The 25,600-nt window shown below is 38.3% G+C and overlaps 1 protein-coding gene across 1 annotated transcript in view; it reads right to left on the bottom strand.

The window, feature by feature from the left end:
* Window positions 1-629: 629 nt before the first annotated feature.
* OCA2 (oculocutaneous albinism II) overlaps window positions 630-25,600 on the bottom strand; it is a 183,611-nt gene continuing 158,640 nt past the window's right edge. The window contains exon 23 of the mRNA XM_010580473.1: window positions 630-717. Coding sequence (XP_010578775.1) covers window positions 630-717 — 88 coding nt within the window. The remainder of the gene's footprint in view (window positions 718-25,600) is intronic.

The following is a 25,600-nucleotide window of genomic DNA, read 5'->3' as shown; positions in this document are numbered from 1 at the left end:
TTTATTTTAAGAAGAAAAGTAGCTTAACACTGGTTAGGAGCTTTAAAATCAAAACCAAAGCCTCCATAGAATGCAATTCTGGTTCCAAAATAATAATTCCTTCCACAGCACATTTTCAGGAGATGTGTTTATTTTTAAACGTAGATAATGATACATCCTTCATAGTGTACAGACTTTCTGCTTAACTGTCTATTATTACAACTTGAATACTAGTTACTTTAATACAAATAGCTAAATACATTGACAAAGACAAATGAAGCCCTAAAAAGAAATTACTGAACATCTGCTATTGTGAATGAGTTTTTCATCTGTGACTATACTCAGATTGTGTCAATACAAACTTTCAGGCACAACATATTCCCTTGTGATGGTGCCTTTTCATCTGCATGATAATTGCATTCATTATTAAATATATGGATTTTTTTAGTTTTGATTGTCTAGTTCTGCAAATTGTTCACAAAACAGAAGGTTAAGAATGACCAAACCTGATGTTGATGCTGACAGCCATTTTGATTAATACCATATGCTGGAATTTTACACACCTTTTTCCTTTTATATGTGTTCTTAGTGTTCTGATATATAAACTAAATGAAAGAGAAAGTTTCTCTGAGTCTTGAGAGTATAAATTACTATGAGTTCCAACCTACTACAACATGAGCAACAAGAAGATAGCACATCCCGATGGTACAGGACACAATCATCATTGGGAAACCTAACCTGAAACAACAATAAAATAAAGGAAATATTAATAAAGATACAGTAGTTTGTTCTCCAAGCAATTTACAGAAAGGAAATTTAAGTTATCCTACACATTCTAAGCCTCAAATATGCTTATAGCAGTGCCAAAAGAATGGATGTACTGAGAGTACGACAATGTCTAGGAGTCTAATATTCAAGCTCATATTTCTACTTCCAGCCTATTTAAGAGATAGGAGGTTAAAATCAGCATAATTTCATTGATTTCAGGACATCTCCTCCAATTTACTCTGTCACAGAGTCTAGCATGCCTTGTTGTTTTGTTTGTTTGGGTTTTTTTCCTCAGACAACATGCAATTATACAGGTAAAATAACAATTTTTAGGAATTATACAGCATTAGAATAGATTATCCAGTGTGTATCACTTTAGATTAGGTGTGTAACTCTGGTATGGAACTTTATGACTTAATCTATGGCTGAAACTCATTAAATTGTTTCCCTGTTGATCTGTAGTCACATACAGCTACTACTCCTTTTCCGTACCTCTCACTAGGTTTAACAGACTTGAATATTAATGAACTGTTGGAAATAAACCCCAGGCAGCTGTAAAAGTGCTAAAACTTTGCTGTTCTAACAAAACAGTTATTTCTTTTTCACCACAGAATAAGCTTTTGAGACATCACCTAGATTTTATAGCTTTCTTTAGACTGACAAACACAGGCAGCAGACAGACAACTGTAAAGGATGTTGCGGGGTTGACCAAGTCCTACTCTACTAGATTTGTACATCTTCCATATGTGTGAAAAGAAGGGAGTTTTCTGAAACTTAAAAGCGTTATTGTATGATACTGAGGGACTGTGAAGAACCACTGCTGTGATCACACTCATTTATTTTATGTTACTGAAACCACAAGGAGAACTGAGGTGAGAAATGGTCATGCCACAAACGACCTTCCTTACGTACTTTCTTTTGTTAAGTTCAGCCAAAAATTTCCATAAACCTCATCAAAGCATGACAGTGTTCTCTGAAGTACAGCATTTCATTTATTCTTCTCCTTGAAGACCTACTTATTATATGTGGGTATATTAGTTGTGCCTTTTTGCCTTGCTTGTTAGGAGCCTTTAGGAAGGTTCCTCCAACCTGTTCCCCTGTGCCACTGCTGATTAGAGCACTAATCAAGAGATGTCCATCTCACACAATACCATTCTCTGAGCTTGGGTGGATGAATAGCTCCTTTCTTTAGGAAGCTACAGCTGAAGGGACCTCTTGGGGCATTAAGTCTGCCCCCTACTTCCTCAGGGTATGAAAAGACTTGCATAAAATGAAAATTAAACTTCTCAGTGGCTCACTGTAGTCTGCTTTTTCTACCTGCAGCTGTGACGTTACTCTACACCTTGAGATCCTCATTAGTCATGCTTCTTTCATTGCTGTTTTGCTGAAAAGCTGACTGAAGGAGGCATAGATCTGACCAGCAGATCAGAGGTGCTTTCACCTTTAACAGCCATTGATTCAAGTTACTGACAAGGGGGAATTTTACCAGGAATGAGTGTCATTGCAAACACAAAAATAATCAGCCCTGACCCCTAAAGTTTGCAGAATAATTAGGAAATGAATAAAACCCAAACACTCTAAAAAAAATGTTGGAATTATTTAGTGAAGAATGAGTTTGTCCCTAATGCCTGCTTCACAGCCGCTCTTGACCCACTACCAAAGTGAGCCCATCTCACATATCAGCAGAAATAGAGGCAAACCAAGAACAAAAGGAAAGCCTTGCAAGGCTGGAAATGTACAAAGGACAAGACTGTCAGGACTGACAGATCATCTCATTTCTGTCTTCTTGACATCCCCCTGAAGAAGCTGGCATGTCCATGACCCAATATTGCCTGGAAGATCTGCCCCAGGACAGTTCCCATACCTGGCTCCAGAGGCTTTGTCTTCCATCTCTCTGGGACATAGGACCTGGTATGTTGACCTCTTCTGACATTTGGGTAACAGGCATTATTAGTGCTATTCTGGCTTCAAAGACATTCATGTTAAGCTGGTACTTGGACTTGGGAAAAGAGAAATGGAGAGGAGGAGAGAGAAGAGCCAGCTGTGTGTAAGTGGTGAAAGATATGAAGAATTGTTAGAATTGTTAGGTCATAGAATTGTCAGGTCATAGAATTGTCACAGCTTTCAAATATTTCCTGAAAAGCCTGAAATGTATTTGGAAGATTTCTTTTTCTTTTTTTTTTGTTCATATGAACATGCATAAATATATTGCAGACAAGTGTTATTTCTTTTCCAGACTGACTGGTCAAATCCTTGCTTTTGAATGACTCATGACCTGAAAGAGCTGAATCATTATTCAGTTACTAAACTATGATCAAGCTGATAATATTGTAAAACAGCAGAGCTAAAACATCTCTTGGAACTACTTTAGAAAAAAGCAAAAAATAAATATTTTTTAAAAATGTTTGGCTAGCCAACTGCTTCTCAGACCCTTTCCTTCCTTCTCTCAGCAAATCTGATCTCTGGCCTGCCATAATCTCACTTAGATAAAAGCGTCCACATAGGACAAAAAAGTGAAACCAGCAATGGCTGTAGGAATAAAATTGGATGGCTAAAAAATTCCTCCTACATCCTTCAGTATATCTAATGAATGCTCCCTGCATCTGTATCCACATGACAGGCTGGTGAACCAAAGATTGCTACAACTCTCATAAGAAAACTGGCTGTTGTTTGACAGAAAACAGAATTTTATTGACCTTGCAGTTAGCAAACAATGAGCTGGTACTCAGAGGAGTGGGGACAGCGCAGATCTTAACCTGTACTAATGCAACCTAACAAACCTCCTTGGAGAACACGTAGCAGCTCAGCAGTGAATGGCAATATAATGCCTTGTGAAGACTGGCAAGGGGAGAGAAAGATCCAAAAAGATTCAAAGGTTACTTGACCACTGAAAAGAGAACAGAAAATCTGGCTCCAGCTTGGAGGAGGTCCGTGCAAGAAAATGGATGAATTATACAGGGCCACATACAAAGATGCAGGAATTGTGGTTATACCGCCACTGTCAGGGTGCCAGTCAAATGTGTAGCTGGAGCCAGACACAGCCAGTCTGGGGAGGAACCTCATTTCATTTAGTGTGGATTCGTGCATAGGGCACAGCTATGAAGCCATTATTCTCATTGCATGGACAATTACCCCTCAACTTGAGGCCTGAATTTCAGCCTCGCTGGCCTAAGCACTAATGTAATTGGATCAAATTTAATGTGGAATTTGTGTACCAGAGAGAGGGGAGATAAAGCTCAGTCAGTAACTATTAGTTACCGCAGAATTAATCGATTACTTAAGTCGGTTCAGTGCCCTATTATGCTATTACACTGCCCATTGCTCTCCCCCAAAGGAAGATACAGTTCCTGTCCAAGGCCACATACTACAAATGTTTAGGTAACTGTGTTTTCTTTAGTTATATCAAATCTAAGAATGCATTTTAAACAATTTAAAAATTACTTCCAGCAACTCTTATTTTCAGCATACTCCTTAGAGTCCAAAAGCACCATGTCATTCAGTTGCTCCTGTCCAGAAAAAAGGATCAGGAGAGTTTAGAAGTCATAAAAATCTTTCTTGTGCTAAAACTTCAGATTCATAAGAAACACTAATTAATTAACACTTTTGGCATAAAAATACATTTTTGTATCCTGCATTGGGCAGCCGTTTCTTGCCTATCCCTCTCTGCAGACAGGGAGATACATGCACCTTGCATGGCACAAAAGGTTCATCCCGACTTTCCACAGCCAGTTCAGGGAGTTTTCACCTCTGCAGAGAGGAAGCGGGGTCAGACACAAGGAAGGGATGGATGACAGGATCTAGCATTCACCCCACTCTTCCCTCTTCCTCTTTGTACTAGAAGCTTAAACGTAAAACCGCGACCTAAATTAAATTGCCCAGATTAAATATATACAACAAGCAGATCTTAGTTCAGTGTGAGATAGCGAGAGCATTTCAAGTGAGAGCCCCAGGGATTTGTCTTGGACAAAGTTTTACTTATTAATAACTTCAGCGATCCAGTAGTAAAAAGCTTGCAAATCGCCCCAGCGTGGGAGAGATGTCAGACTCTGTGGAGAACAGAATTCAGCATGTTCTTAACAAATTAAAATGAGAATTTGAAATGAACAAAATGAACCTCTGTGAAGGTAAGTGTGAAGTATGTATTAGAAGTCAAACACGGGCACAAAAACAGCAAGGAAAGTGGAGCTTTTCACTGGTAATGACCTAGTTATTTCTGATCCTGCTTCACTGCAAGATTTCTGGCCCTGTATTCCTTAGAAGAAAAGGAAACTAGTGTATGATTATTCTGGGAATAAATCCCATTTTTAATGAGTATCTACAGATGTGAATATTACAGTTTTCTTAGGTTATAAGTTTATCTAATGTTTGCTAAATAATAATAATAATGAATAATAATAGTGAAGCCTTTGGGGCCTGAATTCAGTTTTCCTGGACAAACTGATCTCCTACAGTACCTTGCAGCTCTATTCTGTGATGCTTCAAGAGCCAGCAGGACCCAAGATGTACAAGACCCAGGTTCAATGCCCTGTTCTGCCTGATTTCAGACATGACATATGAAATATTACCAGCCATAAAAACCACACCTAGAGGCACTGCCTTCCTTGGCAGCTCATAGCTTACACAGCCTGTGCATCCTTGGGGGGATCCGTGGAAGAACCATGGCTCCAAGGAAATGGGGAACCTTCAGTGGTTGCTCAGTGGAAAAGCAACAGCACAAATCTCCCAAGACCAAACCACCGGCAGTGAAAGAAGCCTGATGGTAGCCAGGAGTAAGAGTTAAAAAAGAGTTAAAGCTAACTTCTACTCCTACTTGTATTTGCAATTTAAGGCACAATTTAAACTGGCCTGATGGAGTTTGCATCAGGCTTAAAATTTTGCTCTTCTCACTTCATACTAGTTTCATACTGCATATTCTGTAGAAGGTATAACCTCATTTTTGCAGAAAAGAACCTAGGGGTCATGGTGGACACCAAGTGGAACATGAGCCAGCTATGTGCCTTTGCAGCAAGGAAAGCTAATGGTATCCTGGGCTGCATTAGGAGGAGGGTTGCCAGCAGGCTGAGGGAGGTGATCCTTCCCCTCTACTCAGCACTGGTGAGGCCACACCTGGAGTGCTGGGTCCAGTTCTGGGCTCCCCAGTACAAGAGAGACATGGACATACTGGAGAGAGTCCAACAAAGAGCCACAAAGATGATAAAGGGACTGGAGCATCTCTCCTGTGAGGAAAGGCTGAGAGCTGGGACTGTTCAGCCTGGAGAAGGTTCAGGGGGGAATTCATCAATGTGTGTAAGTGCCTGAAGGGAGCTCCAGGCCCTTCTCAGCAGTGTCTAGTAACAAGACCAGAGGCAGTGGGCACAAACTGAAACACAGGAGGTTCCCTCTGACCATCAGGAAACAGCTTTTTACTATGATGGTGACCAAGCACTGGCACAGGTTGCCCAGGGAGAATATGGAGTTTCCGTCCTTGGAGATACTGAAAAGCCATCTGGACATGGTCCTGGGCAATGGGCTCTGGGTAGCCCTGCTTGAGGGGGACCTCCAGAGGTCCCTTTCGACCTCAACCATTCTGTGATTTTCACCCACCTACTTGTTCCTCTGTTATTCAACACAGGGTAAGAAAGCATTACCTGCACACCTGAAGATTGGCATGTCATCAGAAAATATTTAACAAAGGACAGATGACAGATGATTCTTCTCATTCTTGGACAGTCTTTCATTGTATGCAATGCTTTGCTCTGGAAGTTTGATAATCACAAGCTCATTTTTAAAAGAACATCCAAATGCCTATGGAAACAGCCTCAAAAAAAAAAGACTCAGGTGTGGGTATACTTAGAAGATATGTAAAGTTATTTCTGAATGAAAAGAAAGTTATGCTTTTAAATGAAGTGTCATAATACAATTTGCAAACTCATTTATATTTTTATACAACAAAAGAGTATAACAATAATATTCATGATCTTAATGAAAAGAATACATCATATCCCTCATGAACTGAACTTTAGCAGGGTGGGGTTTTAATGGAAGGTAGGACAATTTTACCTTGATGAAAAACAGAACTCAACTAGTTAACAGCAGTTATATAGGTCTACATAAGTTATAGTCTAATGCAGTACAGATTTGTGAGCAAGTTTCTTTTCTGTACCTCAGCTAGGATTACATAGCAGAGTTAAATCCTTTTGGGGGGGAAAAAGGGGAGAGGACAAAATTACCTTTATAAATGTGACACTTGCTTGTGAATATTGTAGTTTCTGAAGTTCTCCATATTTTTATCAGATTTATCCAAAACAATATAAAAATTACTTGTACTATTTGTTCATTTTCATTGTGACCAATTGCTGCCAAATTCTCTTATGGAGAGATTTTCTCAAAAGTTTATTTTGGCCTTTCATCCTAATTGTTAAAAAAAGAAAACCTCAGAATTTCTTGGGGGAAAAAAAGGTCCATTTTTATTAGCTCTATGATTAATTCCCTACTTTTTTTCTTTGGTTTTGGGAAGGAATGGAAACTGAAAGGAAAGATTTTTAATTTGTTGTCTGGCTTACTCTCAAAGCCACTAGGAATTTTCCTCTTGGTCAATTTCTCTGTTCTTATTATTTCTGTGGTCACTTTCCTGTCATCCTATTTCTTCTTTCCCTTTCTTTCAGTGCAGACTACCTTATGAGTCTGCTCCATTTTGGTTGTGTCAATCTTTCTGTCATTCCAAGTCTTTGACATACTGATCCAGTTTACCTGAAAGTACAGACTTTACTAACAACTTAAAGAAAACAGATTCATAATGTTTACCACATGCCCATGACCCCTTCAAATCCAGACACCTGTTGTAGCTCAGAAAACAGGTGGCTAAAACTGCAAGTGATCATTAAGTCAACATTAAATTGCTGTGAATTTTATATAGTCTGGAATTACATTAAAATTACAGTGTGGTTACCTACTAGTTACCATACGCAGGAGTTACTGTGTAATTTAAATCACAGAACAAAACCTGTAATCCTATTTTCTTCTGATTGCTAAAATTATAATAATTTCTCATTATATTCTATCTGTTTTGAGTTTATGCAAAGATTTCCCATAGAGTCACTGCCAAGAGTGAACCAGAGATAGAGGAAATCAGATCCTGAGTAAGAAAAGGTAAAGGTGTTAGGTTTTGCCTCCCACAGTCTAGAACATCCTCCTAAGGGTGTTTTGCTGTAACCTCAACACTTTTATGTGCAGAATGAGGAATGGGCCTTTCCTTGGCCTTCCAAAATTCTGATTATCTAAAGAAAAAAGTACAGACATTCATTGTAAGGAAACAGTTGGTCAGCCAGCTCCACCTGGCAGATTCAAATTACTATTGATAGAATATTTGTTGCAGTATTTGTCTAGATCTCTGTGGTACAACTGAGACGAAATACAGGACTGTCAGGACAAATGACTCTGATAACTATGCAAAACTTATTCATACATGGTAAGGTAGCAACCTGCACGAAACACCATGAAAAAAATTGGAAAACACGTCAGTTCTAGTAAAAAAATACTGTAATTGATTATTTAAAAATCAGCAAGACACTAGTTATTAGATGACAACAGTACTTGACCTTTCTTTTAAAACTAAACATACAACTATAATAGGAAATGGTGAAATCCTGCAGACAGCCAGGGAAGAACAGAAGACCAAGTACAGAAACAAACCTGAAAACAAAGACAGAACTAACAGTAATATCTTTCTGGGGAAGAGCAACATAACACTGATAAATTTGTGGAAGTTATTTTTCCCACTACCCTAGTGATGCTAATATCCCTTTAAATTAACAAATCTGTATTAATAATTTGGCAATGTGCAAAAGGTGTTTAAAATCTTGTATCTAGGTGACAAAGGGGAAAAAGAGTAACTTTCCACTTTTAGCCTTAAGGGCCCCATGGCCAACATAAACACACGACATTTAAATGAGAAAAAGAATGACTTAAGTCAAGCTCATTGGTGTGACAGGAGGTAAAGGAAGATTGAGACCTTTGCACAAGTTGAGATGCATTTTACTAAATTTATATAGTCCACTCAAATCCAGATTACCTGGCTGTATACAGTAGGCTTCAGTAGGATATTATGATAGAGACATGCACAAGCCAATTGCATGAAAAATGTCTTAAAGTTAAATCACTTGTTTAAGCATGGGAATAATTCCATCCTAACTTAGAAAACACATTTAACTGTTCTGCTGGATCAAGAGTCAAATAGGCAAATTAAGTGACCCCAGATATCTCGTCTGCAGTTTATTTTGGAAGATCTCCAAAGGCGGAAAATTCAATATAATGATAAGACAATAAGATACCCCTGTGTACCCATCTTTGCTTCACCCATAGAAGTTTTGGCTTTTCTCCATCTATCTGCCGTATGGTGTGAAACTCCCGTCAGGGTATTCAACAGGTAAGTTGCAGCTTCAAGTAAAAATTTAGTTACTCTTGACATGAATGATACAATTACCCAAAGCAACTCACAGGATTGCCCCAAGATAGCACCACTTACTTTCTACCTGACTACTACTATCAAGAGTGAACCAACCATGTCTGAACATGCCAGATGCGTCCTTTCCCTAAGAAGGCTTGCACCAACCTTCAGCCAAGGTGAGAGCCAAGAAAACAGAGAGCAGAAGAGGCTCTTGCATTGAGGATGGCGAGCTGAGCCTGCTCTCAACACTTTCCTTTTCCTAAGACATGTGTAACTGGTATAACCTGTACAACAAGAGAGACTGTATCAGGTGGCCATGACAACTAAACACACCCAATTTACTCAGCTGAAACCAACTGTCACATACTAGTCTATGGATGAGAGATTATCTGTTCACACTTATACTTGAAGTGGGCTGATCTTTCCTAGTTTCCAGAAGGAAGTAATCTTGTACACATTGATACAACATCATGGCTTCCAGAGGGGCTAACCAAACCCTCGCTTTGGTAAACAGAAAGAATCCTTTGCAAAGACTAAGACTATCACTCCTCGTTTCCATGAGGAATTGTGCATTCAGACCTTCTATACTATTACAGCTTTAAAGAGATAATTGCAGCAACTCAGTTTCAGTGTTGCTAAATCTCGAGTTTTTAAAACAATCATGTGTCTTTTGTTTTAAAAAAATGGGCAAACACTCATGTGCTAGCAACTTGAACAATATTTTCATTTAGCTCAGAGTACCAGTATTGTATTCCAATGCTGAGAAACAATTGATAACCTGAAAAATGAAATGCTGCCAATACAACAAGATAAATACTAAAATTATTTACTACTTACAGAAAAGATCTTAGGTTACACTTGTTGTTTTCCAAATTCCAGTCAACTAACTGGATGGAGTGGAATAATTTGGAAACACCTTTCTTCTTTTTTGTTCAGATTTTTCCCTTCAAAGATAATCAAAGTTTAATTCGCCTCTGTTTTGCCTTGTTTTGTTTCTAAGCCTCTATGGAAAACAGAAGAAACTGTGTGCCATTTTTTTATTAGTCATTATATTTTCTATCATACATACAGTCTCGTTAGAGATACAAAGGTCCTTCAAGCAATTTTACCAGCTAGCTGTGTACTTAAGCAGTTTCCCCTAAGTTTTAATACTGCTAAAATCTACATACCCCTTTAAAACCTAGATTTCTTTATATCTACTTTTTCTCAGTAATTCAATCTGTACAGTCTGTTTAAAAGAGTATATTATCTCTCTTTTCCATTAACAGATACTCCCAAGAAACATACGGTACACAATGTTAAAGCTCCAAAGTGAGCTGTCAAAACTAGAGAAGTTTATAATCAAAGTCATAACTCCATTCTTTGCCAGGCAGTGTTGTTATGACTATTTGAAAACAAGTGATTTTACATGCTATATGTTGGCAAAAAAGGAATAAGTCACAGACTGAATTTTAGCTTCGTCTTTAGTCAGATGATTTTTCTCTGTGTTGCAATGTAACGTACTTGATTTTGTTTCTAAGATTTGTGCTCCAAAGAGACCAAAGAACTGCAAACACAGTATTTATTGTTACTGCCAATATGCAGCTAGACAAATTGTTTACCATTACATTTACCAGAGCTGAGATAAATTCCACAAACTTAAATTTGCACACCTTCTAGTAAATTCTACTGGTAAATTTAATTTAAATAGTTTCAATTCACATGAGTTTCTGGTCCACTAATGACAACATTAATTTTTTTTTATTGCCAAGACTATTTGAGTCCCCAAATAGTCCCTAACAATCCATTACCTGGTGCTTTAATATGAAAGTCCTAGAAGCAGACTAGACTTATTAGGGGAACATCTTCTATATAGACAGACTAGTTCTCTTCAGGCTCTACTAAAGAAGTAGGACATGCCATGATAAAGTGTGGCATAAAGATTCAAGATGACCTGCTAGTGATTTTTTTAGTTTATTACAACTTCCTGTCACCCTTGGATCTATCATCGTATGTTAGCAATATATTTGCTCTCCACATCATCCAGATAGACCCCAAAACAAGTTTAGTCTTCAATTTGTTGCTTCTGGTTTTGTTATGAAACCTTCACGCCATTCTAAAGTCTAGGAAATGCAAGTATATGTAATTGATTCAGCTCCTTGGGAAAGCCATACTTACTCCTCTCCCACACATCTGTGTAACAAGGTGTAGTTGTGAGTCTGAGATTAAGAAGATTAAAATCATCATGGATGACTAGAAGAGACAAACCAATGAAGTATGTCTTCTCTGGCAGTACTTTAAGAGATTCATGTACTGATTGTGAGTACAAACCTCAGTATTCCTGGTACTGAATTGTTCTCATGAATTGTTGGAATTGTTCTGATACAAATATTCTACTAATAAGATAGATTTATACAAAACTAGTGAGAGTTACTGTGTAAAAATTAATGCATTAGGACTGCTGAAATAGGTTTTGCAATGTTTACAGCTAGTGTTTCTGTATGTTGTGAAACATTTACCATATTGTAAACTCACTTTTGATGATTATATGCTTTTTGCTTTGCAAAAAGCAAATTCAAGACTTACCCATATTTTTGTTAAAATACCTTTTTATAGCTCAAACCTCTCTGCTATAATAATGTCTCATAAAGTGTTTTGTCTATTTTTGAAACAAACTGTATCTACAAAAAATGTTTAGACTACAGTATTTTTCTACATAGCCTAAACAAGCCAAAGATAATGGATATGGCAGAAATTAACTGTGATTTATTTTAGCTCCAAAATGTTTCAAATTAAACAACCTTTACTGACTCTGTATTATCTTGCTTTTTCTCAGTGAGGATTCAGGAATGGAAGTTGCCTGAATGTTATTTCTATTAATGTCCTTAATCCCAACCCTCACAAACAGTATCCTGGGGCACTTTTCTTAGTTTCTTTTTTTTCCGCTCCAATGTGCTCTTTTATTTTGATTGAAGCACAAGATAAAAGGAAAATTACATTTTACAGTAGAGATTAATCAGTCAATTCTTTAATAATTTCAACAGAGCACTCTCAACTACTTTAAAGCCTTGGACTTTGTTAAAAAGCCAGATGCTACATAAGAAAGAATATGTTCTACCCTGTTCTCCTCTCCCTTTTCTCCCAACTTTGAGTTTCCCATTCATGTGCCATATAGTGATGATAGAGAACTCATGTACAGCAGTTTACCAGGACAAAGGAGGAATGTAATTGCCTTTTGCATTAAAAAGTAGAAGGATGTTTCCTGTGCACTAATGATTATTTTTCATTATGAACTCAACAGACGCCTCCTGGTAAAAGGTTGTTGATGTTGTAAAGCCAGTAAACTTTCCACCACAAACCCTATGCTTTAGGCCACCCAGTCTAAGAGAAGAGCAGAGAGTGGAAATTTTCACTCCAGCAGGATGGACCTGGAGGCTTCTCCCCAGCCCACCATGAAAAGCCAACCAAAGGCAACTAAGGAGGCAGCTGGATCCTCCCAGGCGCTCTCTGCCATCATGGTGCACTGCAGTGTACAAGTCTGCCCGCCCCAGAGAAGCCACAGATCTGAGCTCTTATGTGATCACTAGAAGGAAAGCTTTTATTAACCACAGGTCTAAATTTAAGTGCACTAGCAAACTAAGGTTAAATAAAATGAATCCTGTTCTAAGTACATCAGTTCCTCTGCACATTAAAGCTCCCATATACAAAGCATTAGAAAAATAAATAATATACAAATATATCCCTCCAGACTATCACAAATATATACCAACATTTCTTATGAGATGAAAGAGGAAACCTAACAGATGGACAGGATAAAGAAAGTATAATAAGAGAGGCAGGGAAGTACCACTAACAGGATGTTTTAACATGGGCTACCTACATGACCAGTTCACAGGTGTTGTAAGTCAACCAGAAGCATCAATTGGAGTTCACAAACAGAACTCCTTTTCAAACTTTCCTAGGATGAATTCTTCCCTTTTTCTTTCTTAGACTTTTTCAAGGCAAGTAAAATAAAACTGATACCTAATTAAAAAAAAAAAAACCACAAAAAACAAAAAAACCCAAACAAACAAACAAACAAAAATCCCCCCAAAACCAAACCACCCAAACCAAACTGCAAAACCTTATCCATTTTTCAGGAATAGGTTTTGTACCCTCTCCGAAAAAAACAGCTCTTAATCACTATCAGTTTAAAATTAATATCATTACATAACCGTTACCATTTTAGCCTATTGAATTGCTATATATATGCTTAAAACTTTAGAGTACACTTACTTAAGTAAACCCTCACTGAAGCTGAACAACTGCAAGTGTTGACCAGGAAGTTATTATTCAAGTGGTTTATTAGTGCTGTTTAAATTAATGCAATACCCCTGAGTGTAAACACACTCAGGAGGATAATAATTTTTTAAAGTTATCAAAAATCACTGCTAAGTTCAAGCAATAAAAAAGCAAAGAATGTAGTAAATACTACCACATCTTTTGTGTGACAAATAACTTCTAGATTACACAAGAAAATAAAAATCTATTTACCATTCCATTAAAAGCACTACTTCCTTTAAGCAGTTCTAATTTTGAATGCATTATAATGAAAATAACATAAACATTAAATCCTCCCTTTCTTCTGATCATGTTGGAGACACCAGGACAGTCTGTTTGACAGATTATTTAGTAACAGAAGGAAAATCACTTTGCTAGTTCTATTAAAAATATCAAATTATTTGAGAAAATGAAATGCCATGTAAAACCATGATTCTGATGTAATTCCAAATGTCTGTATGATGCTTTGGCAAGCAAACATGAAGCATGGGATAAAGCAAGCTCAAGCCGAGGAGAATTAATATATTCTCTTAAGAAGACTTATTAGTCAGGGTTCATATGGCAAATGTATATAAGCTTCATACTGACAGTGTTCTCAGAGTTTCCCAGACTTCATGTCTCTTCCCACCATTTAAGTTACCTTCCTGTTTGGATCTCTTGCAAATTGTTTTTCAAAGCAATGTTTAGAGATACGGAATTTCTCCAAGCAAATATTCTCAATCCAGCACTTTCTGACTAATTCTGGTAATTGCCAAAGTACCCTATTTAATTAGAAAATCACTTTCTAATTTCAACAATGTTTGAATAAGACTCTTGTTCAGCAACTATAGTGACTGTCTAATCAAACTGAGCATGTTGTAATTAACTGGAAACTTGGCACTTGATGTAACAACTATATGAAGCTGCAAAAAGTGGGAGATTTTTGGATAACAAAAACAATTTATACCAGGACATATGGCACTACACATGTGAGAATTCAAATATATCTTGCTCAATACAAACAACTGTATATGAATTTTATATCATCTCCCAGGTGCAATAAAACCAGAAACTGAGTTAAGGTAGTTTGGCTTTTTATCTCTCCAAGCCCAATTACAAAAAGCATGGAAATGAGGAAGCACTTCACTAATTAGTCTCATCTTACAATCATCGCTACTTGGCTGAACTTTTTCCCTTCTCAAACTCCCCTTCCTCCCTTCTCCCATCAACTCACTTAGCCCCAGCTTATGACGCGCAGTTCGTCAGAACAGGATGATCTTCCACCCAGCTATTTGAGCTCAAACCCTGTGCCTGGGCACACAGCTCATCCTCTGAAATGAAACACTTTCTAAAAGTTATTTCTCTCCATTGACTACAATGAGAGCCGGGTGTGGAAATAAAGATATCAACACTGTAGAATGGAAAAGTGAGGTGAGACGAATCTTTCCTTTACTGACAAGCAGCTCTATGAACACTGGAAAATAATTAAGCCTTATTTCCTACCAAGTTGTGTCTTAAGTTTGATTGACTTTCTGTCCAAGTAGAAAGGATCCAACTGAAGCTTTCTTCCATAACTTACAATGACGCTCACCTGCATAGATATTTTCAGTGTGTAAAAAAGTATGGGCTCAGACTGCACTTTCCCTCAGTAGGAATACTAATAGGGTTTCTTTTCCTCTTCCCAGCTACCGACTTTGATTAAATTTCAGGGATTTTAATTATATTTGAGAAATCAAGCCCCCTTTCCCCACCATCCACTCCCCTGTCAAAAGTGTTTGAAGCTGACAAGCACATTCAGAAGTTATTAGGTGGGAAACACAGAGACACATTCACAGCAGTATGATTGCACAGGAAACCAGATGAAAAGTTAAGCTTTGATGGAAAGAGAGGAACAAAAAGCTTTTCAAAAGCATTCTTTTTTTCTGAAACATACTTGTTACGAGTAGCTAACTGATCTTGAGATATGCCAAAGGCTTACCTTGATATAACTCAAGAATGATTAGAGAAAGGGATATAGCTTTGCATGTGCTTACATTATATAGTTCTAGTCTCCAACTTATGATCAGAATGCTTATAGGAGTGGGAAGGTAACAGGCAAGAGAAAGAAATGTGAAGTTAAAAGTTGGCATGAATTAGCATACATTTTGATTTGAAATTTCATGTAATCCCTAAGGAATTAAGTTAAATAGAAAAACTAAAATTCAGTTATTAAGTTATAAAAAAGAAAAATTAATATCACAATTCAATTCTAAATTTCAAGGTGGTCATAAGTAGTGTGCTGCTGTTGACCCTCTCACAGTATATACCTCAGACTTCAGTAAGAAATAGAAACTTGAAGTTCCATTTACCAAAATATTTTAAACCAGCTGTATGAATTAATGAATGATCTCTAAAAAAGTTCAAATAAAAGGAGCATTTTAATCAGTTCACTACTCAGATGTATACCTACTGAACGTGAAAACATTGCTGAAGTAGGGAATAATTTATCATTATTGCTCAAAGTGATAATATTTCTGCATGCAGTTTGTATTGTGAACAGTTACATATTCTGAATACTTCAAAAATTAAAAGCCAAAAATTAATATTCCAGCAGTGTACCTCATAAGTTAAAAGTCCAATTACTTTTATGATGAAGAATAATATCTGCCAAAATACAAAGAACAAGTGAGCTGCTTCTGTGTCTTGGTTGAAATTATTAAACATGAAAAATGTATTTGAAGGTTTTTTTCTAAATGCAACTACATCATTAGTTTGCACCAAATATACCGTGCTCTGGTAGTTACAATGGAAATAAACAACTTGCACAAGTGTTGCTGAAGTAATTTATTTAATGATAAGCTTCAGCACATATTTAGTATTTCAAATTCTTCTATGCATTGACATACTAATTGCTAGCACTTCAGAATGTACACTGACTAAATATACTTTGTGTCAGAAGAATGTACTCACTAGATTTTCTGTACAATATTCAAAACATGGGATAATCTTAGTAACCATTTAAGTGAGGAGATACTTATTCTGCAGTCTGACTAGTACAATGACAGAACATCAAAGTTCATCTAAAGATATGAAGCGATTGCAGATTCAACCAATGGCTTTTTGAATGTCAGTGTACCAGACATAAAGCTTCTTTTCCTTGGTATGCATGTACATGCATTTATGGCAGGGAAAGGAAATTAGTTTATGCTGTAAGTCAGAAAGCCCTGCAGGGGCAACAGGAAAGATATACATTGCCTTCTGTCTATTTCTCCTTGTAAAGAGCATAAATCTTGTGCAATATTCACAGCATGTGGTGGGGTCAGCTCTATACTCTAGTGCAGGTCATGTAGTTCTCCTCCATGTTAGTTGTGCTGGTTTTGGCTGGGATAGAGTTAATTTTCCTTATAGTAGCTACTATGGGGCTGTGTTTTGGATTTGTGCTGGAAACAATGTTGATAATTCAGGGATGTTTTCCTTACTGCTGAGCAGCGCTCACCCAGAGCCAAGGGCTTTTCTGCTTCTCCCCCCACCCCACCAGCGAGCAGGCTGGGGGGGCACAAGGAGTTGGGGGGGACACAGCCGGGACAGCTGACCCCAACTGACCCAAGGGAGATGCCAGACCATAGGACGTCATGATCAGCAGATAAAGCTGAAGGGGGAAGAAGAAGGAAGGGGGGGACATTTGAAGTGATGGCGTTTGTCTTCCCAAGTCACCATTATGCATGATGGAGCCCTGCTTTCCTGAAGATGGCTGAACACCTGCCTGCTCATGGGAAGTGGGGAATGAATTCCTTGGTTTGCTTTGCTTGCACATGTGGCTTTTCTTTCCCTATTAAACTGTCTTTATCTCAACTCACAAGTTTTCTCACTTTTACTCTTCTGATTCTCTCCCCCATCCCACTGGGTGGGGGAGAGTGAGCGAGCAGCTGCGTGGGGCTGAGCTGCTGGCTGGGGTTAAACCACGACATTAGTGTGTATATATATATATATATATATATATAAAAATATTTAAAAATTGGATTTTCCTCAACTAAGCTGTAATGTAAACTACTATAGTCAAGTGTAGGCTTCATTTTGGGCCTCAGCTTGGCCCTCAACCTATTTTTTTTTTTTCTTCAGTCAGTGACAGAAACTTTAAAAATACTTTATAATACCAGTGTATTTCATTTTATTGCCAGCAAAATCACTCTCACTGAAATCTACTCCACTGACCTCTTAAGTGACACTAGAAGCAATGTTCCTTCCTTGTCCCCTCAGCAGCATCACTGGTTTTGACACGGCCACCTGTACTATTCTTGGCTTTGGAGGCCACTTCATCTTCCAGCTCTCCTCTGATCTCTCTTCATATGTGCATCACTGTGTCCTCTTGCTGAAGAGATGTTGTCCTTGATCCTCTTCTCCTTCTTCCCCTCCCTCCCATCCCTAGGTAATTTCACCACAGACTACATACAATTCAGCAATGTCCCCCGTGCTGACAATTCACTGGTCTCATTCCCTCCAATTAAGCTAACCTCACTCTCTTCAAATCAAAGTTCAGTGCACTCCTCTGCCAGGTCTTTACTGATGTCTAGCTATCAATTTACTCTCCATGCCAGCCAACACCATTCTCATTTCCCCCTCCGCAAATCTTTCCATTTATTTCACTGTACTCCTTACCCTCACACATTATTTTAGTCAATTTGGGTTCACATCTCTGTTCACATCCAACCTACATCTAAAACTCTTGCAGATATCTCTGTGTAATTATTATTTCCTGCCTATTGACATAACTAAAATGCTAACCTAGGGCTCTCTCACCTCAGTTTCTCAATGTCCTTTTCTTTGGCCTTGGAGATACGAAGGATTATTCTCCAGCTCCAAAAGTTTGATTGTTGCAGGACTCTCTTTGCATCCCTCCACTAGATCTCTTTCAATGGAAGCAGAAGCTTTGTCAGCTTTCATAAACTAGCATCTCATTAATTATCTGTTTATTCACAGTGCAATATTTCCAGCTGCATCCTGGTGTCAGTCCTCATCACCATTTCTCATATTTCATGTTTGTACCTTACTCCCACAATGTTTCCCAGCACTGGTAGGGATTCCCTACAACTGCCTGTAAAGTCACCTTGTCAGTATCCCTCCATTCTGTTTTGCTTTGGCAAAACTGGCAGTACACAGTTGTCTTCACTGCAGTCTCAGTATTACATTTCTTTGTGTTTCTCTCTCAGTTGGACCAACGTCACCTAACATGGGGTGTCCGAAACTGAGGCACTTTGAACTAGGCAGCAGTCTGTGCAGTTATCAGAAAGAGGTAGGCACTTATATGGCATACATGAGCATTGAGGTGTCTATCTATCTTCAGATCAACTTGCACATTTTTTCCCATTATACTTAGTAAGTCTGATAAAAGAGGTTACTTCTTTCTACAAAGCTTTTGCTTGCTGTGTCCCCAAAACATGTAGCAAAGTCTCCCAAGAGTAGAAGCACAAGATGACAATGGAGGTCCCACACATATAAACACAAATCACAGAAAGTCAATTATTCATGACTGAAGGGAAGGCACCTTCAGGGCCAGGCAGAACTGGGTTTAGGGCATAATAAAGAGAGCAAAGAAGATATGTCCAGTGTATGTAAAACACCATATGTATGGTTAAAAAGCAAAGGAGGTAAGAAGGCGGCATAAAAAGAGCTATAGCTCCAATACAAATGATAGCAAATGAAGAGCAGAAAGAAAATTGCTCCAGCATGGGATCCCCCACATCTGATCAATGTCACTACTTCTCTGTAGCAGGTCCTCCCTCACCTTTGGTAGAGAGAGATATCTGGTCTTCTGTTTGCCATTCACAAAGTTTTGCTGCCATATCTCCATAATCATTTGTAGCATATTACCTTTTACTATATAACTGAGCTAAATGAATTATAATTCTAAGGAGGTGTGTTTTCTGTTCCAACCTTCCAATTTGATACAGTTACTGATATTTTAGTGCTAAGCTAACATCCGTGCAGATACAAAATGACATCTATGATATCTTCTGTTTATATTGACCACACAGGAAGTACAGGGCAAGTTAAACACCTCACTTTAGTAGCCGAAAGTAGCCTACTCTCTTCCATTACTATTGAACAATCTTACATGCAGATGCCAAGTTGGCTGGACAGGTACCATGTTTTTGATCAGGGCTTTTACAGTGCCTCGCCTTTTTACTCTGCTGCACCTCGGCAATAACTTAGCTCTGCGGTAACTGGAACTGCATGAATCGGCACAACAAACCAGCGTGGAGTAGGCGGCTCTGGGTTGAGAACATGTATATTAATGCAGTCCTCATGAAGCTACCTATACAATAACCCCACCTTCTACTAGCACAGTATGTTTGTAAAGGAAGCCAAATGAAGTGCTTACCAGAAACACAGTGGTCCCCACAAACTGAGTTGGTATCAGAAGAACAATGAAATATTCTGCAATACTGAAAGATTTTGCCTTGGCTTTGTCAGTTCACAATCCTGGCAATCAAGAGCAATTTAACTACCAACATTATGCTAGCCTCAGGAACTGATAGATGACACCTACAGTCTGGGGAACTGAACTTCTATTCCATGAATTTATATAGGTGCATCTTACTTGGTAATGTATGTTTCTGTGAATTACATTTAAATTAAAGAAGCACTGAAAGAAAAAAAAGGTGATATCAGCAACCAACAGACGCAGATATTGCTAGATTAACCAGGTCATTTTGGTCCCAAAGCTAGACAAATGGCCCAAGAGCCATTTGCTATTTTATAAGCAGCCTTGTAATCACCTATCAGCAAGGTACAGCTCCATCTGGCAGAAGAGTTTCTTGCATTAGATTTCTTGTATCACCTCCTGGCTTATGCCACATTACAGGACCATCTCATAAACTCTGTATATAATCCAACAGTGCCTACAGTGACAGCCCACAGTCTAAATGTTTGCATTAAGAAAAAAATGTGTCCTTTCACAGGAAGAGATAAAAAAAATGTACAAGAGATTCTGGAAATATCATTAAACTGCAAGGAAATATTTTTTTCTTATTCAACACTATCATTAGCAGGACTTATAGTTGCTCCATAAATGCCTAACCTTTAAAGAGGCATCAGCAACAGCTGAGTTTATCAAAAGAGCATGGTCTGGCCTAGTTCTGCCCTCCCCAAAACTCTCTGAAGAAAGCCCATTAGCTTCAACTGAGACACATTAGACAACCAAAGTATACTTTCAGCAATCACAGCCCTCACTGTTTTGTTTTTAAAAATGAGACAGGATCAACCTTGGCAATAACAACAACAGAACAAAACCAGTGCAGCCTCTGATATTCTCATCTATCCCAGAAACAAGGTTAAGAGCAATGGGGTGTGGCATGGACCTCAGCATAATGAATGAAATGGAGGTCCCTCATCCAGAGCACATGTTCCATCTCCTCTGTGCTTCAACCAGTCCAGCTCATGGGCCCTAGTCCCCATCATTCATCAGCACACTTAGAACCTGAGGCTTACTGGAAAGTGGTAACAGCTGCTGCCTTAAAATACTAAACTCAGCAATCTCCCACACTGAGGACTCCTGAAAAAACAGGTATTCTGCCAGTCTGAGGATTTGTTTTGTTGTCTCTGAAGGTGTTTGCAGGGTGTGGACATGCTGCCATGGGTTGGATGGGTTTTCCAGTGTTTGGCTCCAGGGTGTTCATCCCTGAATATACACCAGTTGACACATGTACCCTAATCTAAAAATGAATCAAGTCATTGCTTTGGGCAGGAAAACAGAGGCTTGTTAGCTTTCCACATTCTGCCATGGCTGCCATTAAAGGTGGGATGATTTTTTTTTACAAGAAGATAACTTTCTTGGGGTATATGTCACGACAGTTACACCAAAGATCGTAGTGCAATGTGGGCAGTGTGGACAGGGCTGAGCTAGCATTATGTCAGCAAGCAGAGGTACCAGCAGCAGTGTAGTCCTAGCATCATGGAGCTCAGTGCATTCAGCTTTATTAGCCATGTAATTGTGATTACACTGCTACAGCTGATCAAGGTCAGGAACATATTCATTATGCTGAAGTCACCTGACATGTGGGATTCAGCTCTAGATTCATGCACCTAAACTCAGGTGCCTACTATGTAGACATCTACATGGAAGGTGGCTAAGTTCTCACCGCAGTCAGTAGAGACCCAGCCAATACAGCAAACAGAAACTGCAGAGGTATCTATCTCATCCTGCTCTGATACCTGTATGTGGTAAGATAAGGAGATTTTTAGAGACAGCCAAAAAACTCCTGAGCAGAAAGAGGTTTTCTGGGTTTTTTTAATTGTTTAAATAGACTGACAAAATTAAACACAGGGGTATTTATATCAGCATTCCCTGTTTTTCTATAGTTAAATCATGCCCTCCTTCTACTATGAGTTTGCATAAAGATGCATAAAGCACAGGCTATGTCTTTGTAAAAAGTCACCTTTTCTGGGAGTGAAATTAAAAGACAAGCCAGACCAATGTATCCTCTCCCACTGTCACCACATGAAAGTGCCCCCACTATTATCTAAGACTTACCTGCAAAGCAATCCCATTCATTGCTCATCTCTAGAGTAGTAAACAAACCTTTTACCCATTTTAAACTTAGATATTTGGGCTCCTTTTAAAGCAAGGATGTCTTCATTTTATAACTCTACCTATCAGGGATTTTCTTGCGCTTACTGTGAACTGCATACTTCCTGATCTTCTGTGATACACATATGTGGCACTTGAATTGCACAAAGACCAAAGATTTTCTGGCAATTTCCCCTGGGCTGCTAAATAAATTGTATCATCTTCACATAAAGTAGCAAGTTCTAGGCCAATTCAAGTAAGTATGCATATGTTAGTACAGTTAGACAAATCATCTGTTAAATAGAAAGTTAGTTCCAATCTTAACTGCTTTGGCATTACACTTCCTGCACCAAATGTTCACGGAAAATAAAAATGAAACCCTTTTTTGGAAACAAACCTGATCCATACTACTAAAAATATTTTAAAAACATACATTAATTGCTTGCTAGCAAAATATTCCTGTTTTATTTCTAGTTAATGACCTATAAATATGTCCAACAGACTTTGCTTTTAATTAGATAAAATGTTTTAGGAAATGAGATGCCAGACTGAAATAATAAAACAAAGTTAATATATTAATGTCTCCATTAGATTCTCTAAGGGTACGTTCTCTTGCAAAGCTGGTCTAGTAAACAGAGATTATTGTCAGAGATTCTAGAAAGAACAGATGTTTTCATTTCAGATTATCATTTTTATAACCCAAAATAACACAGAACCTAGACTGCAAAACATATTTTGTGGACACTAGTATGTGGAAACCTTCCCATCTGAAACAAATTTTAAGGAAATTTTGAAAAAACAAAACTAGCTGAACAGACAAACCTCATAAATTATACATGCTAAACTGCAAATTCAAGACTTACTTTATTAAGAATCAGCGCTAGCAACTGCAACAACGATATAGAAGGAAACTACTACATGAGGAAAAAAAAATATCCTCTTATTGACTAACAATTTCCTTGTTCTTGTGGAGCATTTTAGGAGGGTATTTGAGGAGGCTGCAAAGCTAAAATATTACTGAAGGAATCATTAGACAATTTTTATGCAAAATCCACCAGACAAAATATTTCACTGATGTGGCTAGCACACCATGTAGGGAAAAACATTTTTAAAGTACCATGTATTTCCCAGTTCATATTTTTGGCCCCTGTCTAGCACAGTACTCAAACCACCTGTATCTTTTTTATTTTAAGGGACTATTCCCATGCTTAAAATTCTTGGGTTGGAAGGGACCTTAAAGATCATCTAGTTCCACCCCCCCTGCCATGGGCAGGGACACCTTCCACTAGACCAGGTTGCTCAAAGCCCCATCCAACCTGGCCTTGAACACTGCCAGGGATGGGGCATCCACAACTTCTCTGGGCAACCTGTTCCAGTGTCTCACCACCCTCACAGTAAAGAATTTCTTCCGTACATCTAATCTAAATCTACCCTCTTTCAGTTTAAAGCTATTACCCCTTGTCCTATCACTGCATGCACTTGTAAAAAGTCCCTCTCTGGCTTCCTTGTAGGCTCCCTTTAGGTACTGGAAGGTTGCTGTAAGGTCTCCCCTGAGCCTTCTCTTCTCCAGGCTGAACAACCCCGACTTTCTCAGCCTGTCTTCATAGAAGAGGTGCTCCAGCCCTCTGATCTTCTTCGTGGCCCTCCTCTGGACGCACTTGAGCAGATCCATGTTCTTCTTTTATTGGGGGCCCCAGGGCTGAATACAGTAGTGCAGGTGGGGTCTCATGAGAGCAGAGGGGGAGAACCACCTCCCTTGACCTGCTAGTCACACTTCTTTTGATGCAGCCCAGGATACAGTTGGTTTTTTGGGCTGCAAACACACATTGCCAGGTCATGTTGGGCTTCCCATCAACCAACACCTCCAAGTCCTTCTACACAGGGCTGCTCTCAATCCACTCATCTCCCACCCTGTATTTGTGCTTGGGATTGCCCCAACCTATGAGCAGGACCTGGCACTTGGCCTTGTTGAACTTCATGAATTTCGCATGGGCTCACCTCTCAAGCCTATCAAGGTCTCTCTGGATGGTGCATGAATTAGTAGGCATAGTATTAGGCATATTAGTGGGCAACCATAGGATCTGGAATTTTTATTTTTGTTCATCAGTATGAATTTGAGTTATGAAGACAAATGATGTCATGCAATCAATATGACTAAGCTCATGAGAAGGTAAGAAAAGATTTATTTCAGGTTTACCTTTGACTTTCAGCAGAGTTTGTGTTGAGTGGACTTGCTCTTAATTTCAAATTCTTCCAATTTGTGCTTTAGTCATTGTTTTCATCAATTTTGAAAATCTTATGGAAATATTTCTAGTTATCCTGGGTTTAATAAAAGCAATCTTCATTGTAGTCACAACCTAGAATGACTTTTGTGATCCCGAACTATCTGTAACAAGTCTTGGCAATAGTAAAAGTAAAGAAAGATCACAGTTTACATCATGAAGACCCTGGGAATAACCAGGCAGTATTTGATTTACTGTTCTTGCACCAGGAAGTTTTTGATAATTCTAATGTTAAATGTCAATTAAATCCCTAACAGCTTTGCCATTGGAATACATATCTGTATGTGTATAAAGACAGAACGTGTTCCCTTTTAACAAACATCATGCTTCTATGAATTCTGTGGTTTATGACAAGTATCAGCACATACATAGCCATGAGAATACTTTCATTTCAAAACACTGTATGATTTTCAACAGGAATTTATTTCTGATAACAGAAAAAAAATCAGCTGCTTTCAATGAAATAAGAAGTTATATATAAATAGTCATATTTAATGGTGCAATCTGCAAACATTAGGTTCATATCTGGGGTTTAACTGACTAGATGATCCTCATCTAAGGAAAAATAATAGACCCCTTCTTTAGGAAATTAACAAGGGATATAGGAACCCGGGCACAGAACCATTAAAAAGGAAAGTCAAGGTAAAAAGTGTAAGATTATTATGAGTCTCATGGAGAAGAATTCTTCTGGGACCACAGGTGTCTGCATAAGCTATAAACATGAACAGCTAATCTTGCATTCCTCATGTGGCAAAAATTCCCACTAGCCAATAAAACTTTAAGGTTCCCATTTTATGCATTATCAGACTTGAAGATTATACAGATTATGTCTATCAACAATGCATGATTCTTACAGAAGTTATTCTCATCAAGTTTGAAATTTGCAGTAGGTATGCATCATGAGCTTTTTATTTTAATATATTCTGGTCTAAATCTGATAAATGCAGAACTTAAATAAAAATACGTTATGTGACAACAGAAGCATGAAAATATATCCAAAATCTTCCCTGGGATGGGAATTTTAAAGGTGAAGCAAACATAGCAAAAGAGTTGTTTCCAACAGACTACTGGCTGACTGTAAAGAATTGCAGGTTGTTAACTAAATATACTTTACATTTGGGAATGCAAAACCAAATCAGTGTCCTTCCATTTTTACCTCCTAAATACACTGGACAAATGATGCATCCTTGCTGCACATATATTTTTTTATATAAAGTGAAATACAATGATTGTGACTGGCCACCTAAGCATCCATGCACAATCTCCATCAAGATCGCACCAGTAAGGCACAAGTATGAGAATCCCTTTCAAGTCCCTTTACTT

Source organism: Haliaeetus leucocephalus, unplaced genomic scaffold, assembly GCF_000737465.1.
Source record: "Haliaeetus leucocephalus isolate CR32 unplaced genomic scaffold, Haliaeetus_leucocephalus-4.0 Scaffold712, whole genome shotgun sequence".
NCBI lineage: Eukaryota > Metazoa > Chordata > Aves > Accipitriformes > Accipitridae > Haliaeetus > Haliaeetus leucocephalus.
Note: the sequence above shows the minus strand (reverse complement) of the source record. Positions and strands in the feature narration are given on the sequence as shown.